At 37.2% G+C, this 18,495-nt stretch overlaps 1 protein-coding gene across 3 annotated transcripts in view; it reads right to left on the bottom strand.

Moving 5' to 3' along the window:
* CNTN3 (contactin 3) overlaps positions 1-18,495 on the bottom strand; it is a 104,348-nt gene that overhangs the window by 15,411 nt on the left and 70,442 nt on the right. For all 3 annotated transcript variants that reach the window (XM_065075355.1, XM_021286925.2, XM_065075356.1), the window contains exons 5-10: positions 18,138-18,240; positions 16,230-16,414; positions 8,254-8,390; positions 5,930-6,059; positions 4,551-4,701; positions 1,180-1,307 (exon numbers count right to left, since the gene is read on the bottom strand). In XM_065075355.1, the coding sequence (XP_064931427.1) occupies positions 1,180-1,307; positions 4,551-4,701; positions 5,930-6,059; positions 8,254-8,390; positions 16,230-16,414; positions 18,138-18,240 (834 nt within the window). The remainder of the gene's footprint in view (positions 1-1,179; positions 1,308-4,550; positions 4,702-5,929; positions 6,060-8,253; positions 8,391-16,229; positions 16,415-18,137; positions 18,241-18,495) is intronic.

Genomic DNA, 18,495 nt, shown 5'->3' with positions numbered 1-18,495 from the left:
GTGTACTGGCAAATATGCTTTACAAAGCTAAATACACTGCAACCCACAGCACTGAAATTACCATGCAAGAGCATGTGCAGTTCTCAGCAATAACACTGGTTTTGGGGCAGGAAGCTGTAGTAGCAGCCACTGGGAAGATTAAGAGGTGGGAGAGAAAGAAGGAGCTAATAAAATCTGGAAACTAGAGGAAATCCACATAGGGTAGAATGCATTGGATATTTAGGTCCATATATCATGTAGAACATAAACAGTGTCATTAAGAACAACTGCTTCTTTTTCCAGAATCACATTAATGGAAAAGAATTTCTAGTGCTGTAAATACCGTAGAAATAAAATTTCCTTGTAGAAATCCTTTGTATCTAATTCTATTATTTGTAGGGACATGAATCATTTAGGAGCACAGACTAAAAATGCAAAGCTGTTAATTCTGTTTGAATATATGAAATATATAGAACATGTGATGCAGTAGGATATTAGAGAATTCTGAGTTTGGAAAATCTTTCTGATATTCCAATCTTTAAAAAAAAGGACATCATGAGAAAACACAGTCTTCACCTAAACTTCACAGACCACTTGTCCCATTAATCCAGTATCTCAGACAGCAGCTACGAATGAATGACATAAAGGCAAGAACCCTTTTAGCAGCACTTACGTATACAATTTGCTTTTGAAAGACTTTAGACTTTACTGCTCATGGAGTCCCTGAGGGTGCCTGCAGCTGGAGTTTCTGCTACATCTTTTTCCATAAGCAAACAGCATATAGTTCTTTAGGGCTAAACAGATGTGGACTGAAATTTTAAATTACTCCCAATATTTTTTTTAATTGCCATGATTTTTTTTCCCCAGAAATTAAAAAAAAAAAAAAGCATAATTGCATTGTGTAGTATTTAAATAAGCGAGAGAAGGAAGGAAAGTGTTCAGAACTCCCTCATAGTGGAGGAGTATCTTGGTCAAAGAGTGAAAACCCCTCAGTTTCTTTCCTCTCAACCAATAAAAGATCTGTAACAAATATCCATTTATATATTGTTAAATACATAAGTTCTCACAATCTTTACTCTCCACTACATTTAGTATTTTTCAATAAGCAAACTCAGACTCCACATGGTTGCAGACTTGTGTTGCAGAGTTTGCAATTCCATTTCCATCACCTCACAGATGACTCCATTCCAGCTCACCTACCTGTGACTATTAAGTTTGTTGAGCCACTGGCTGTTCCAAACTGGTTTGTTGCCAGGCATGTGTAGCTTCCAGCATCAACTTTGGTCACATTGGCTATTCTTAGTCCTCCATCCTTTAATAATGTGATCCTAAAAAAATTGAGATATTTTAAAAGTTGCAGCACTGGTTTGTGGACAAAATGCTTTAATACTTATACGGTTACCTCAGAGGTATCAAACTGCATCAATTACCAACCTAGTGTTTGAAAAATTTTCAACCATACCCTGACAATATACAACAAATTCGAACCCATCGATGTATTACTCACCATTTTGGACACCAGTAGAACCAATGTTGTAAGATATGTATGTGTGCATAGGTGTGTTTGTGTGTGTGAAAGAAAAATCTCACACTGACTCCATATTTTCCAGCTGCACCAATTGAATCTAAAATAATTTTCAACTGTCTTATGTTGTTTACCTTGTGTGCTCTTGCATCATAACTTTGAAATAACTGTCTAACATTCTTATGAAGATGCAATGGGATTTTCCATAAGCATTGAAGTCAATAGGTCGTTTACACAGCTGACTCTGTAAAGCAGGATTTAGCCCATGTACATATCAACTTGGTATTTGTTTAGAAAAAAAAATGAGATGTCTCACTTTTGCAGACTTTTATCTCAGTTTCTCAGCAATGCTGAGCAGTAGTGATCTGCAGACACGGTAGAGAAATACTTTGTGGAAATACTACATTTTCCCCATTACATCACCCCAAAATATTTATTTCAAAGGTCCAAAACTGCATTCTGGTGGAAAGCATTTCTTCCTTCAGTGTCCAAATAACTAAGTTCCCATTTTATGTCTTTCCTTCTGCATGTTCTACAGTGACCCTATGCCTTCAATTCTCTCTATATTCCACTGCTTTTCACCATGTAGCTCTCTTTATTCAAGATATTCTTAAAAAAAAAAATCACATACTTTGCAAAACTAACAAGAAGCAAGATTGCATTCTTCAACGTTGAGCTATTTCTCAGTCCAGAGCCCATGAATCCATTTTGAATTATATTTTCTTCCCTCCACAAGACATATTATATTCAGCTCATTTAATTAAAATTTACTGAGTCATTATCCAAATCTTCTACATACTGAAAACGCAGCACTGTTTAAAAATAAATTAAGAATACAAGCAACAGTGCCATCAAAATGAAAATTTTTCAGGCTTTACTAAAGTAATGCGGTCATTACCTCCAGTGAAACATACGTTCTCTTATGACAAAATACTAGGAATACATCTAAATAATGGCATACTTGTGCTTTATTTTTATAATTCAAATGTGAGTTTTCTTAAAATTTATCAATTCTATCCATGTTGTTGCGTCTTGTGTGACATTTCACTTTTATAGATGACATAAAAACTAGTTCCACCCTCATGCTAAGCCATGTTTGGCCTCTAAGCCTTCCAGAAAGCCTTTCCAGTTCAGGTACAGCCCAAACACGCATGTTCTAACCAGGGTGTCTCTACCGGAGTGCTGGTGGAGTGTGCTGGTGTGTCCTTAGAAGATGACAGGCTCCAACATTTGTGTATGTTTAGGTGAAAAATAAAAAGATTACATTGTTTCTGTTCCCTAACCAGGCTGAATAACTCCACTACACCACAAGCAGATCTACCAAAACCAACAAGAATATGATTTTAACAATGCAAGGGCAAACAGATTTGGGAAACTATACATGTATTTATCCGTGTGCGATACAGTGCAAGAGCTATTCCCTTGCAGGAACTGACTCATGGGGACAAAATCACTTGCTGTGCACTCTGAAGTCCCCGCTCGCTCTTTACAAGCGAATAGCAATTGTGAAGGAGGGGAGTCTCACGCTCTGTCTCTCCTACAGAGCACTCTGTGAGCCTGAACCCTACCGCAGCTTTGAGCTCCAAATGTAATTAAGCTCATTCTGCCTCCCCTACTTCTCCTAGGTAAAGAGCAAGCTGGACCTCCGTATCCAGCATTACCCCTTTTGGGAACACATTCCTTTTTGTTTCCGCAATTAAAAAAGACACCTCCCCAACAGACTGCTCCACTAGAAACGCAGTTAATGGTTGAAAACTGTACTGTTAATTGGAAACCCTTTCCTGAATTGCAACAATTGTAGAACTGCAAGAAATTAATGAATTGCAATTATTCATAGCAGACAGTAATGAACTCCAGTGCTTTCTGCAGAGAATCACATTTCTGCTTTTCTCTGAAGGCCTTCATTTAGATTAATTCAGGATTATTGGCTTGTTATGATGTTTCCTCTGTAAAGCCATTTACAGTGTGCTGTCAAAAATACAGTAGGAGACACTTTCGGCCATATTTTGGAAATACTTGCACTTTGCAGAACTAAAAGCCATAATTTATGTTCTAAGCAGGCAGCATCATTTATGCTCAATACATTTTCAGAAACCGAATGTCACTTTCTTTAGCCTGACACCATCACCGCAAATGAAACTGGTGGGCACTGCTTTTGAAGGGCAATCCAAAGCAACCATTAAGACCAGACCTGATGCCTCTCCCAGACAGAAATCTCACAAAGCAAGGCACGAGTCGTGTCTGCAATGCTCTTCTCCTGGACATGTGTGGAGCCTTCCAAGGTCCAAGCATTCCTGGCAGCTTTGACTATCACGAATCAAACCTACACAGGTTATCTGAAGGCTGATGACAGGCAGCCTCAAGGGACAGGCAGGAGCATGAAGGATTTGATTCTTCTTGCCTGCCTTTTTATGGAAATAGTATGGGGGCAAAAAAGTAGGATTTTTCCTAAATGAAGAATATCAGGTGTTACGAATTTATGTATGTGCTTTACAAAAGTGAACCATAAAAATAAGAACAAGTGACAATGATCAAAAAGCAACAGGTTTCACATGAGTTTTAGAGAATGTCTTGGCTCTGTGTTACAGACTTATTTATCAATATGATATTATGTCATTTCAAGGTGATGGGAGGTTTCACATATTAAAAAAAAAACAGCTAGGCTTATTTTGAATGAGATTTTGCTTGCTTGCTTGCAGGCATGCAGCCAGTGAGACTGTGGTACCGTGTCAAGCTCTAGAATGACAGATGCCTAATCTACCAAACACTTGAACCCATGAAAAATATTGTGTTTCCTAATTCTCTCTAAGTCAGGGGAAACTCTGTATTAAATGGAAAATGAACTCTGACCTTTGACCTTAAAGAAAGCAATATGCATGTAAGTCTCAGTGCTCAGATACAGTAACAATTACAAAACAACCAAACAACGCTGCCAGCTAGACAGAAACTTTACAGCTATTGTGATCTACAGATAACACTACTGCATAAAAATACATAAATAAGCTTTTTGTAAAATTAAAACAAATAAACCAATGTAACTTGATACCTTTCATTTTCGTGTAGCTGCTCACCTCCCTTCTTCCAGGAGCATTTGGCCTTAGGAGAAGCTTTGGGTTTACATTCAAAGTCAACTGTGCTGCCTATTTGAACCTGGATCAGTTTCTTCATTGGATTCTTGGAAAAATCTGGAGCAGATGCTGTAACAGAAGGGATAGTAACAGTGAAATAAAGCACCTTTCTTTATATTAGTGATACTACTATTTAGCACTTACATGACACTTCTCAGATTCCAAACATCATTAAAAACATTAATTAGATAGTGCAAATGGATCTTCCAGTAGACAATGCTATGTTTCTCCTCCTTATACTGGTATAGAAAGAAAGATCTCGGTTGTGCAGTGGTCACCTAATGAGGCATGCCCAGAAGATCACACTGACTTCACATGAGCTGAAGCTCACTGAACCCAACAAGCGTTAAGCCCATGCCTAACCTTACGCTTTGCTGAACATGAGCGTACATGACTCGTCTAAGTCCAGGGAGAGTAGCAAACACCAGCAGTTCATTAAAACTCAAGGAACTGGTTGGATTCCAGTTTTGTGTGAGAGTGCTATGTCAGATCAGGTATGTCAGATGACATAAAATTACAGCGCAGCTCATTCTAACTGGGTACGGTTTGCATCAGGTAACAGTTTAGAAAAGGCACATGGCTTCTATCCATACAAGCACTGAACTTTGAGAAGAATTCAGTATTTTAGTTGATCAAGGCTGAAAGAGCAGTCTGTTGATTGTCTGGAACTTTACCAACAGAAAGAGAATAACTTACGTCCCCAAAACACACTGCTCTTACAGGCTTAGTTTGAAATCTGTCTGTGTTGGAGGCAGAAATCACACAAGCGTTTGAGTGCATAAAGCAGCCAAAAGTTCAGTGTTTCGCTCAAACAAATGGTTGTCGCTATTTCAGACTCATGCACACACTGTTTGAATGACTGAATGACAAGCCCTTGTCCCCTCGATCAAGAAAGGCTGTACCCAAGAGCAGCCCATTGCTTTCCAGTGGTGTTCGTCCCCTGGAACACTGGAGCCGCGGTGCAGAAGGTGAGCGCAGAAGCGCGGAGCCAGTGCCGCCTCCAGACCACATGAGAGGTTCTAATCTCCAGGCCTGTGTCCAAGCTACCATCTCCGCTCTTCCCCTCATTAATAATTTAGCTGTGTTCTGTTTTACAGCAATGAGTGATTGGTCTACAATGAGTCAACCTCTCAGCACTACAGATAAAAAGATATTAGGTTGACAAAAACGTTTGTTTCAGTGGCAGCATCTGAGGGAGTTAAACTTGACATCACAACAAGGTGGAATACGAGGCAGGTGGCGGTTGTGTGAGGAAGGAGACTGAGGTTTGTGTTTTAGTGAAAAAGGAAAATCTTACCTACAACCCTGAGCTCTGCACTCGAATAGATGACACCATGTTTATTTTCAGCTATGCACTGGTATCTGCCAGAATCTGTCAGATTTAGATTTGATATTGTAAGTGCACCATTTTCAATTTGGATCCTTCCCTGAATATTAAGAAAAATATCTTTATTGATGATATATTTCCTGTGAAAAATTTAAAATAAGTAAGAAGTATAAGTAGGACAGTATAAATACAATAAATGGGGTAAATGTAACAGCGTAACCATTACAACAGTTCTAAAATAAGTGACATGGTATGGCATCAGTGCTCAAATAAGGAGAGTTGGCAACACAGTGTATGAAATCAATTCTTCAAACTTGCTCAGTTTCACAGAGGCTCTGCAATCTCAAATACATTTGTATTTCCACACAAATATAGGCAAAATCACATTAGGTTCCTCATGACAGACCACAGTATCCAAACTATACAGATGGCACTGGCATTTCATACTATTTAGAGATTTCACACATGCCATTTGCTAATGAGATCTCTGTAATGCTATGCAGAAAAACTTCCAACAGTCATTAAATGGAAGACACATATTTAAGTGCCTTAGAGCCGAGAAAGCTACTGAAGCATAGGAATCTTCTCATCTTGCTTATTCTTTGAAAGCTATATATATTACTATAAGAATTGACTCATTTGAAGGATGAAGTGGCAGGAACAGGTGAGAAAAAGACCTAATGACAAAACCAAAGGAACTTCTCCTTTTGGGAAAACCAGAGAAACAATGAGAAACAAAAAAACAAACTACACTCAATAACATTTTCTGATTTTTTTTTTTTAAATCTAGACATGGGTCACCAGCCCTGAGGCAAAGGTACTCACTCTGCCTTTTTTTAAGGGCATGTTTTCACAGTTGTCCCCACTGTAGGTGACTCCAGGCACCTGTGGGCAGCCAGGACAGCCCAGCTCAGCTCCTTCCTTGACAGGTTCCCTCCCAGTTTATTGCAAGGTGCTCAGTCAGTTAGACCAAGGACAAAACCAGTCCCAAGGAGGAACAAACCTAAGCTGCCACGTCTTGGTCCTTCCTCTAGCATCCCAAACTGCTCTTCTTACTCTGCCTTACAAGAAATTTGTTTAAGGAGAAGGGGAGCTAAGCTGAAGAACCCCAGCAAGAGATTTTTGTGGAAGACCCACCATGAAGAAGAATTATTGCAGTAAAGGAGCTCACGACAACTGGTAACAATACACAGAGAACTCCTGATGTGTCCTCAGTGCCTGCTTTCAAAGAGTTAGTCGTATAGATTAGAGCCCTTAAATATTCCTAGAGTAAGTCACACTTATGCCCTCACACCATGCCAAAAGGCAGGACATCAATGCTCATAAGTGAAGAAAAAGGAAGATCAAATGAGAAGGTATTTTTGCACTTACTGACATAAAAAAGCGCACTACCTTAGTGACATTGTGTGATATGGTAACAATGCTCTTAAATCACTGAGATGAGATTTTGTACTCCCTCACTTAACCCGTCCACAAAACACTGCCATTCCTTTTAGTGAGCGTATAACTACAGCACTCTGAACGGTAAGAAACATTTTACAGTGCTTAGATCATTTTTCATAGCTATCCACTGAATTCACTTGAACAGTTGCTATTTCTTCTTCAAGCGTGACGTTAAACACAACACATTGGCCAAGGGCAAAATACCTTCCTGCAATGGGATAGTGCCTGTACTTTATATTCCTGATTACCTGAACTGGGCAGTTTTCCCAATGAAGCAGTGAGAATTAAGATCAATATGAGTATCTGATGCTTTTCCATGTTTCTGATCTGGGAGATTTCATCTCCTCAGTACAAAGTCTTTTCCCTGTCACCAAATGCATTACTTTCCACTAATTTACTTTAACAATTATATTAAAGCAAATACTTACGTTACATTACTGTTTATATTTTGTTCTAAGCATCAAGTAATGTCTTTTTTCCATCAAGAAGCTTGAATATGTTTTCTTATTACTTTTAATGAAATGCCAATAGGAATTAAGTTTTCTATCTGTCATTTATGTTTCTTAATGTATAATTTTAAAAAAACTGCCTTCTCCAGCCTTTCCACACATAGCAATTTCTATGGTTCTATCATTGCTTCTAAATCCCCTTTCAGCTAGGGTATTTTTGTGCAACATAATTTGTCTTTGTGTTTCTGGCATTACCGCTTTTGAAGTTTCCATCTGACAAACATACAAAAATAAATATCAAATATTTCTCTTGACTAACTAAATGGACTTTTGTGAATTCTCATACTTATGTGAAGTACTGTTAATTTTACACAGTATCGTGTTTTCAAAACAGAATGTTACCTCTACTGACAACTGCTCTCCATTCTTCACCCATCGATACGATGGTTTGGGCTTTCCACTTGCTCTGCAATCCCAGTATAAGGTGTCCTCTACAGCAACTTCAGTATCTTTTATTGTCTGGATCCAGTGAGGTTTTGCTGCAGATGAAATACACATCAGCAAGAAAGACCATAATGAGTTATTGTTTCATATGAGAATCAAAGGGTTCATTTGCCCAGCACTCATCAGTTTTCTGCATGGACTGGTTTGTACCACCAGAGATTCTCTCTGGTTCTGCTTCACGTCACCTAATGAAAGAAATTACTCATTCGTCCTTTTATACATTTTTATTACAAGCAGTAAACCAAAAGAAAATTGAGATTAGAGATTACTAAAGCTGAACTAGTGAAACCAATATTAAAATCACTAATGATTAAACAACACAACTTTGAAACGGAGGTAAATATAAGAAAAAGAAATTAATGGTAATATTGGAATTAAATAATTGAGGTAGCTAAATCATCAAATTAATACCGAAGAGAATCCTCTAAGTCCTAAAAAAGATTTAACGGCATTTCAGCCTTTGTTCTAAATACCATTTGAATTGTTTCCTAATGCTAGTCGGTACTTAACGGGATGCATACATTGATATATGAGACTGTTTTTGAAAGCATTAGTATTAGCACAGCATTTGAGTGATGCAAACCAGAACATGACCTTAAAAAAGTCCACAAGACTAGTTTTTTTTAATTGATGTATTCATAACATACAACCTGAAAAATTACTTGAAATACAATTAAAAGTGTAAAGATAGAGTCTAAAGTATCTGTTAAGGCTTTCATGTTGTTTTGTTTTGAAAAAGCCCACTTGGCAAATAAACATCACTGCATGAAAGACAACAGCAGTTTATTCCTTTAGTGCTATTTCACATAACAGCAAAACACTGTTTTAAAGCTAGTTTGTCTTAATTTTCTTCAAATTTGTTCAATTTACTACAAAGTTGATGATCCCAAGATATGGTATTTTTCCAAGAAAATATATATTTTAGACATCGCATACAGAGAAAACTGATAAAAAGCAGGATGAAACATGGCTGCAAATACATAGCTAAGGGCAAAGGAATTTTCCAGAATCAATTTGATTAAAGATTTTCCTAAACTGATAATTTAGGAAACTCATAATAGTCTCATATCAAAACAACTAGGAAAAAAAAGGTCCCTGGTGATACAGAAAAATATTATTATTTAATAGATGAGTTTTGGAAGCACAGAAGGTCAGATTAATTCCTACTGAACTTCCCTCTACAATGGAGTTACATCCGCAATTAATTCAGACCAGGGAAATTAATGACTTGCCTATGGCCTCAAGGGGAGTTGAGAGCTGAACCTGTTCTATTGCCATAGGCACAAGACCAGCAGACCAATGTTTGGATGAGATTTGGTATTAATTTCATTTTAAAAGATTAATTCTTTTCTAGCATACAAATTTTCTCTCCATCATATATTCTGCAATACAGCCATAAGATCTCAACATGATCATATACAGTGCCATACTTTTATGACATGGATTAATATTATTTATGAGTGATAGAGATATGCTTACAATTAACTTCTCACAGAAGAACTTATTAAAATATATTCACTGAGATACTAACTTTAGAGGTTTTAGAATTCAACCAATATTTGCTTACAGTGAAACCCCCTGTTATTTCTTTTGTGTTGCACATCCCTTATACCCCATGAGGATTAATGCCTTTCACTGATTTGGGAATGATATAATTTTTACACTATCAAGGTCAGCTCTAAAAGACAGGATAACCCGATTGTCAGACAAATGTACTATTTTACTGATATTAACGTCAGTTAGTTAAAGAAAAGTTAATGTTACAATACTGGAGTTCAAGAAAGAGTCACTGCTTTATCTGACATTGTCATCTGGCATATTTGCCCCACATGTGTCAAGGGGATGGAAGCTCAGGACTCCACGTCGGCACCTCCTGCACTTTGCATACCTATTTATGCAACAAGCAACAGTGCTTGGATTACTGATGGATCCATACATGTGTAATATTTCACATCTGCTGCGTAACTCCACTTGCAAGTAAGTTAAATATAGTCTATTCTCAAGTTCAAGATCTTAGATTCAATTCCATTAATAAGAAAAGCATTGTCTACACCATAAATCTTCATTTTTAGGACTCTTCAGGTCTCCACTGGAGGGTTTCCCAAGTCTCCACAGTAGATATGACAAACTGGGTCATTTTGGAAATTGTGGGAGCAAGACAAGCACTCAAACCAGAAACAAACAGAAAGAGCTTCCCCAGCCACAATGTGAGAAATTTATGATGCTTGTTCATTTGCAACAGAGTGCTGATGTAGACTTTAGTCATTTTCTTGAGGAAGGCTCTTTTTCTCTTCAAATTACTGAAGAAAGAATTCAGCAGAAAGAAAAATATCCTCTTCAATCTGCCATATCTGGAAGTCTTTAAAAGTAGCTGTAAAAGTATTAGAAACTGTTTGAGAAGAACAATTCAACTAACCACCTCAAAACTGAAAAGGCAGCTAAACTGGGGAAATTCCAGCTCAGAATATTCCACTGAATACTCTTGACTTTTGGCGAAGCTGAGAAAAGTAGACAGAAGGTCATGTTATCAGTAGATCTATATATCCTCTCAACAGATAAGCACGACTTTCAGAGCCCAACATACCCTTTTTATTGAGCTCTGCTTGACTGTACCTAAATGATTTTGTACATTGGCTTTATTCCTCTTGAAGTCTAATCAACGTGAGACAAATGATGTGTTTAGAACATCTGATTACACCACCACTGCCACATCTGTGCTCTCGAAGGAAGACTAATGAATTAGTAACAAAGCCTCATTCTCTGAAGAAGCTACTGCATTGGCTTGGAGTATTAGTTAGGTCTTCCCAAGGAGAGACCACTCCTTCCTCCCTAAGCAAGGAACAGACAAATAGGCAACATACCTTCATTGAGATGAAAAAAAATACAGTGTCCTGTAAGTTGAGAGGTGGGAAGTTAATTTAATAGAGTTTGTAGTGCAGTGTTTGAGACTGTGATGGCAATTTGTATTGTGTGGTAGTATTAATATCTTCACGAAAGATTCATATAAAGTTTCCTTGGGACTAAATACTTGCAGCCAACTGAGTTTCTGAAGAAGGTTAGCCATCAGCCTCATGGTCAGTCACTTAGAAAAGCAGCAGACTATTTTGTTTTTGCCTGAAATATTCCTTGCAGTACTCATGGTCCCACAGGCAAGAGGTGATACAAGTGCATAACTTCATAAAATCTATCCCAGTGAGAAGACTCAGTCATATTTTTCTTGGTGGCTACGATCACCCTTTTCTTCCAGCTAATTAGTCCAAGTAGGTCTTCCTGAAGAAAACAACTGTCGCTTTACTACACTCTAGGGCATCCCTGTGAGCCATAAGAAAAGCAAGAACCATTTTTTTAGATTTTTAAGAAACCCTTTACGATGACTGCGCTGGGATTTGACGTGAATGTAGACCAACAGCAATGTGTGACTGCAACGAAGCTCTTGGAAGCAATAGCTGAAGAAGCTGACACTTTTCAGAAGCTGAGATCCAATGCACGATGCATGTCAACACCTGTTTTTAGATATGATTTCCTTCAGAGTAGGAGACTGATAAAAATCTCCTAATTCTGTAAGCCATAGGAATAGCATGAAGGAAAAGCAGAGCTTCAGGCCCATGACTTTGGTCTAAAAACTGCACTCTCCTGGAGAAGACTGGGGTCTGCCATGGCTCTACTTGCAGGCAGAAGGCTACGGGAAGCTCCTCCATCACGGTCCCTAATTGGGGCTTGCACAGAAGATGCAGTCTTTTTATACACAAATCTTTACTTTGAAATTTACAGTCAGAAAGCCAGACTGGAAATCTCCTTTGAAAATACCTTGGGATAGCTCAGCAGTTGGGCAATAAGTCAGAGTCAAAAGAAACCTTCCACAATACAAGAGAAAGCAGCCAGGAAGCATACTGGGAAAAAAATCAACCAGAAATGTAACCTTCATTTTTCTAGGTAGTCCATCTGAAAGTCAGGCTATGACACTCATACTGATGCCCACAGCAGTGATGCGACTTATTTTATCTCAAAACTCCAAGTGACTTTAAGCATGAATAACTTTTTCCTGATAAAACAACTGAGCCTAGAGAAGCATTTAACACATCCCTAAAGATGTCCACTGTTCGGCTTCCACTGAAAAATATAAATGCTCTCAAGCAACAGGTAATTGCTACGTCATTGGGGAAAGTTTTAGTATGTAAAAAAGATGAACAATTTCTCTCTGTAGCGAGGCAAATAAACCATCAGACAGAATCGACAATTAAACTCCAGGTTAATCAAACTCAGCAATTCCTTGATATTATTTAGCCATTTGTAGTTTTGTAGTTAATGTTTTGAAGACAACTCTATGAACAAGATGGAGTGAGGCTATGAGACAAAAGCTTTCAACAGTGAAGCTCTTCCATATATATTAATGATGCAGTTTCAATATAATTTTGGTGGTACATTATTACCAAAGTAATTAACAAAATATATGAGTATTTTTTTCTATATTAAAAAAATATGTAAAGTCTATGCATTACTGGGGGGTTTGCTTTGCTGTTGAAGATCATCAATGCAAAAGGAGAACAACAGCAAAATTTTTTCACCCCGTTAAACATTTTACCTCAATACTGCCAAGTATGAGTTCCATTAAATCAGCATGTGCTAATTAAGATTCTTTTTCTTCAATTATACTTTAAATTAATTGCTTTACGTATCCCTACTATGTTACATGTTTAATTGCATCTGAAAATACAAAAATGTAATTGTTGCATCTTTTCTAATTTTTCCATGCCATGAAACGTCTCCATGGATTCTTTCTTCTTCTATTATCTCTTTATGGAAAAGGCTAATAGTGATGACGAACAAATATACTAATAAAGTGAAAGCAAATCATTTATATATTCAGGTTTTATATTAAATCAAAGTTAGATAATCTTGTCCTATTTTTAGCACATTCTGAAATCCCCTGAGGAGAAAACTGACATTAAACAAATGTTGGAACAGTATAAAGGACAAAAAACTGAACATCTGATGTTGCGCTTTTCTTGATAAAATCCTTCATGAGAAAAAAAAAGGACGTCTGTTAGTAATGTTAGGAAAGAACCCAAAATATCTGGTTTAGACTGTTTTAATTATCAACATCAACTAAGGGTTGAGACTTGTATTTAAAACATACAATAAACTTAGAAAAAAACAGACATTTCCATAAAGAAAGTTACAGATGTGCACAGAATTTCTAAACAAAATTTATAAGCATTCTTGAGAAAATGACTATGGATATGATTGAAGTTGAGCCTATGTTCAAGTGCTTTGTGGTTTCAAGACTATAATTCATTATTGCAAGAAGACACAGGATAGCAACAGAAAACTTTGGTTTTTTTAAATCAAAGCACTGACGCACTGAAAAACCCAATTTTCAGAATTCAAATTTTAACAGTTCCAGCTCATAGAACAAGTCAGGAGAATAAGAGTGTTTTGCTTCATAGCAAAGCAATGAAATGCTTCAAGCTTTTGCTTAGGACTAGCTTTATGTTTCATTTAGAAAAAATCTTTAAAATCTGCACAGAAAGGAAAACCTTCTATTTTTTCAGTCAAATGGAAAAACTTTGTCTATTTTTTTTTTTTCCCCTGAAGGGATTTATTTTTTCACTTATTTCACTACGACAACTTGGAAAATATTAACCCCAATTCTTCTTATACTCTTTCTTGGGCAAGCCAGAAATGTGCTTTGTTCAAGCAGAGAAAACAAATGTTTTTACTGTTGAAATAAAACCAAATTCATTCATTTGTATATTTTTCACGTCCTTCACTTCTACTAATAAAATGTTTTAACAGCAGTCAACATCCACTAACATTACCACATAGACATGAGTCATCTTTGCCAGAGTTGGTACCTTCTGGCAGATGGATGTTTTTTTAGTCCAAGTCTTCAGTATATTGCATTAATTTCCCCCAAATCCTCATCTGCTTTTAGAACAAGTTCCTTAAATATTGATCTTTCATTGGAAGACTGAGTGGCATATGGTTAGGTTTGTTTACCAGACAGATTTCTGAGCTTTGTTACCAGATAAAGTGGCAATCCATCAGAAGATATTATCTTCAGTTATAGAACATTATTAATCTACAAGCAGATTTAAAATCCTTCAAATTATCAAAAAGCGTTAAAATGATCCTATCCTGAGGAACACAGACTTGTTGACACTCTATTAGCAACAACAAAGCAAGTAACGAAATAGGAAAGATTACTTAAATCAACTTAATTCTGTAGTATGGATTTCATTAAGCAGAACAAATGAAATGAAACAGTTGGAGTGCCATTAATGCCATTACAGGTCTCATTATTCTTTTTAGGATAAACACCCATATTAGGGATGAATCTAATATGGGCAGACCTTTATACTGGAACATGAACCCTATCTCAGGGTTCAAACCCCTTTCTGGATTTCTAATGAAAATGTTCACACTGATTTATCTGTCCCAAAATTGCAACTTGCTTTTATTGACTAGCAACATCCTTTGTTTCAGCTCTGTGTCCTTTAATGAGCAAAACAAAACGTGAGAAGCAGGTCAAATATCTCAAGATTGCTCACTGTCTCAATTACATTACAAGGACTAAGGAACAAATCTACTCTACTTTGTAAGTAGTTTACATTGACGTGTCTCACAACTGCTCTGATGTAAAACTGGAATAGGACTACTGAGCCAAACTGCTAAACAAACTACAACTTGTTTGAAACTTTTCAAGCAGCTAATCAAAGTCACTTTATAAAATCGAATGCATAGTGCCAAGTTTGGAATGACAGATGACCCTGTTGGATGAAGCATCTTAGGTCTTTTGCCATCTGTTATTCATAGGATTTCTCAAACACTTGTAATTACAACTAGTATACTGAAAATTCACGTTGCTCAAAATTCCTCGTGTAACCTAACCTTAAACATTTCCAATTACGGACCATTGATTCAGTATAACTGTTCATTTGGAAGTTGAGGTGGGGAGAAGCCTCTTTTCCTTCCTCCTAATAAAATCTGTTGTGCCTTAAATTAAAACTTTCATTCACTAAAATCCACACTGCTGCATTCCGCGAGTTCTAGTAAACAGCAGCTTCCCACACAGAAGTAGAAAAGGGAAAGGACATTTGTACTAAGTTGCACAGTAGCTATGCTCTATGCTATATCATACAGCTTTAGAAATAAATATCTTTGCTCTAATATTCCTACATGAGGAACAGCAACCCAAAGCACAGTCTGAAACACTCTTTAAATTGCCATTTACCTAAAGAAAATTGTATTTGCTGAGATCTGGCTTTAACAAAAATTGCCAATTACCATTTTGTTGCAAATCACTCTAGCTTTAAAACTCCACCAATTCATTTCACTCTATAGCCTTAAATGCACAAGAGACTCTGTCTGTTTTCCAGCTATTAAATTTCATATTATTTCATTTCCTATACTGGATTATATACTCTCATTTATTTACTCATTTTAAACTAAAACTGGCAATTTTGAAAGCAAAGGATTGACAATATCCACCACTAATCTTTTCCTAACACAAGACAAAATTTGTATTTCCCATAAATATGAGGCCTAAATGATCCTACAAATAAATCCAATTGAATGAAAACCTAAGGTTTCACCAATGGACCAATCAGACATGTTAAAAAAAAAGCCTTTCCATCATAGAAAAATAAGTACAAGCACTTTCCACACTAAGCAACCCTTTTGAGCCCAGGCATTTATTACAAGTGGTACCTGGTGCAGAAGTTCTCATTCTCTATGAACAGTTAAGATGCCACAGATTCTTAAGCACAAATCCTTGAGGGTACTGCAGAAGCTATAAACCTCCAAATACCTAGAGTGGTTTATATTTCATGTGTAAAGAAAGGTGGGAGAGAGGGAGAAAGAAAGTTTCCTACCATAGTAAGTGAGACGTCCCCTTGCGATGTTTTTTCCTCTGGAATTTTCAGTAATACATTCATATAATCCTGCATCCTCTTGCTGGAAATTAGGTATTTCAATCATGCCATTGGATTTCCTCAGCTTTATTTTACTTGGAAATGGCAGACCATCAGTTCTTCTCCAGTTAATCTGAGGCACAGGGCTAAAAAGAAAACCATGGGATTTTAAACAGCTTTGCTTAAAGTACTTGTTTGTCAAAATTACATTTTCAGTATATAATAAAATTTGGAAGTGACTAAAAGCTTGAGTTAAAAGCGTTTTTCATACTGTATATGACAGATGGCCAGACACTACGGCAACTGATTTGCATGTACCGTTCTGTTTCATATGCTATTAGATGTGCTACCAATTTTTTAATGAATATCTGTGTGAATATCAAATGATTGTAGAATTTCTTGTAAATGTGCACTGGCCTCCCCTAAAGATGGGTGACATTTACCAGTGACTTCCATCGTAAGAGAATTAAGGCAAGTCTTTTGAAATTTCCATCCTAGAATAGCCATTCATTCTGCACTTTTAAAAGTTACACTCACCTAGCTGGGGAACCAGAGCAATACCATGTGATTAAGTTATCAATCTCACACTTAAAATTACAAACACCTGACAAAGCTGTCTGGAAATAAATAGCAAAGTGGTAAGTAAATACATTTACAGAAACATAAATGCTTTTTCCAATCATTTGTGAAAGAGAAAAGGTATCACTTTTGTGTGAAATATCATTCAAAAGAGGAATGCATTTTCATCTTTATTTCAGCTATAAAGGAAGAACAATATTATGAAAGCTTCAAGTACGTTTAACAGTAAAATTCAAACAAAATTCTCCGTGACTTCAACAACTGTTCCTTCTACACAAAGAAAGCAGAGCTAGGGCTAAGGATATATGCAAAACTGCACTGATCTTATTCAAGATAATTTGAAATGAAATGTAAATTCCTGTGTGGCCAACATACACATTTTAATTTTGAACAAAATCAAAAACATACACCAGGAGTGCAGCACAGGCTGGGATCTACCTGGCTGGGGAGCAGCTCTGTGGAAAGGGACCTGGGCTCCTGGTGGACAGTGAGCTCCATGTGAGAGACCAGCATGGTGCTGTGGCAAAGAAATCCAATGGGATGCTGGGCCGCATCAACACGAGCATCACCAGCAGAGACAAGTCATTATCCCGCTCTACTCAGTGCTTGCAAGGCCACACCTGGAGTACTGTGTTCAGTTTGATCCCCACTGTACAAAAAAGATGTGGACAGGCTGGAGAAGGCCCAGAGAAGGGCCACAAAGATGATCAAAGGACTGGGAAGCTGCCACATAAGGAAAGGCTGAGAGAACTGGGCTTGTTCAGCCTTGAGAAAAGAAGGCTAAGAGGAGACCCCATCACCATGTTCCAGTATTTAAAGGGTGGCTACAAAGAAGAAGGAGACTCCCTTTTTACAAGGAGTCACATGGAAAAGGTAAGGGGTAATGGGTACAAGTTACTTCTGAGGAGATTCTGATTGGACACAAGAGAGAAATTTTTCACAACGAGAACAGTCATTGGAATAATCTACTCAGAGAGGTGGTGGATACCCCAAAACAGCACACTTTTAAGATTCAGCTGGACAGGGTGCTGGGCCATCTTGTCTAGACTGTACTTTAGCCAATAAAGGCTAAAACAGGTGATCCTTGGGGTCTCTTCCAACCTGGTATTCTATAATTCTATGAAAAATTACTCCAAGAATCTTTTCTATCTTATTCCAAGGAAATAGTTGTGATGCTCAAATACAGTCTTCAGAAAACATGACCAAAACAACTGCCAGAACTCCTCATCTCTTGTGCAGATGAACCCTAATGTGCTTAAACTTTCAGAACGGGAAAAGTCAAAAACTTACTTTCCTAGTGCAAAGCATTCCAGCTTCACAGTGGAGCCTTTAGCTGCAGGAAGTGTCTCAGGAAACTGCACTTCTATTTTGGGTTCGTATTCTCCCATCACACCTATATGAGACAATTGAAAAAGGCAATTTTTAATTTTTAAAGCCTTTTATCTCTCTTTAGCATTACATCACATTAAATTCAAAATTAATCCCTCTCACTCCATTTAGAAAGACAAGCACAGAAACCTCCCAGTGAAACCACTGTCAGATATAGGAGAGGAAGAAAAGCAATACAAAATAGTTTATCTTCTTATAAAGTAACGAATATCCTGAGAATGCATGAAAGGTTACACTGTAAGAGGCAGAAATGTTGACT

This window comes from Columba livia, chromosome 10 (genome assembly GCF_036013475.1).
Source record: "Columba livia isolate bColLiv1 breed racing homer chromosome 10, bColLiv1.pat.W.v2, whole genome shotgun sequence".
Classification (NCBI taxonomy): Eukaryota; Metazoa; Chordata; class Aves; order Columbiformes; family Columbidae; genus Columba; species Columba livia.
This window is presented reverse-complemented; position numbering and strand designations above follow the sequence as displayed.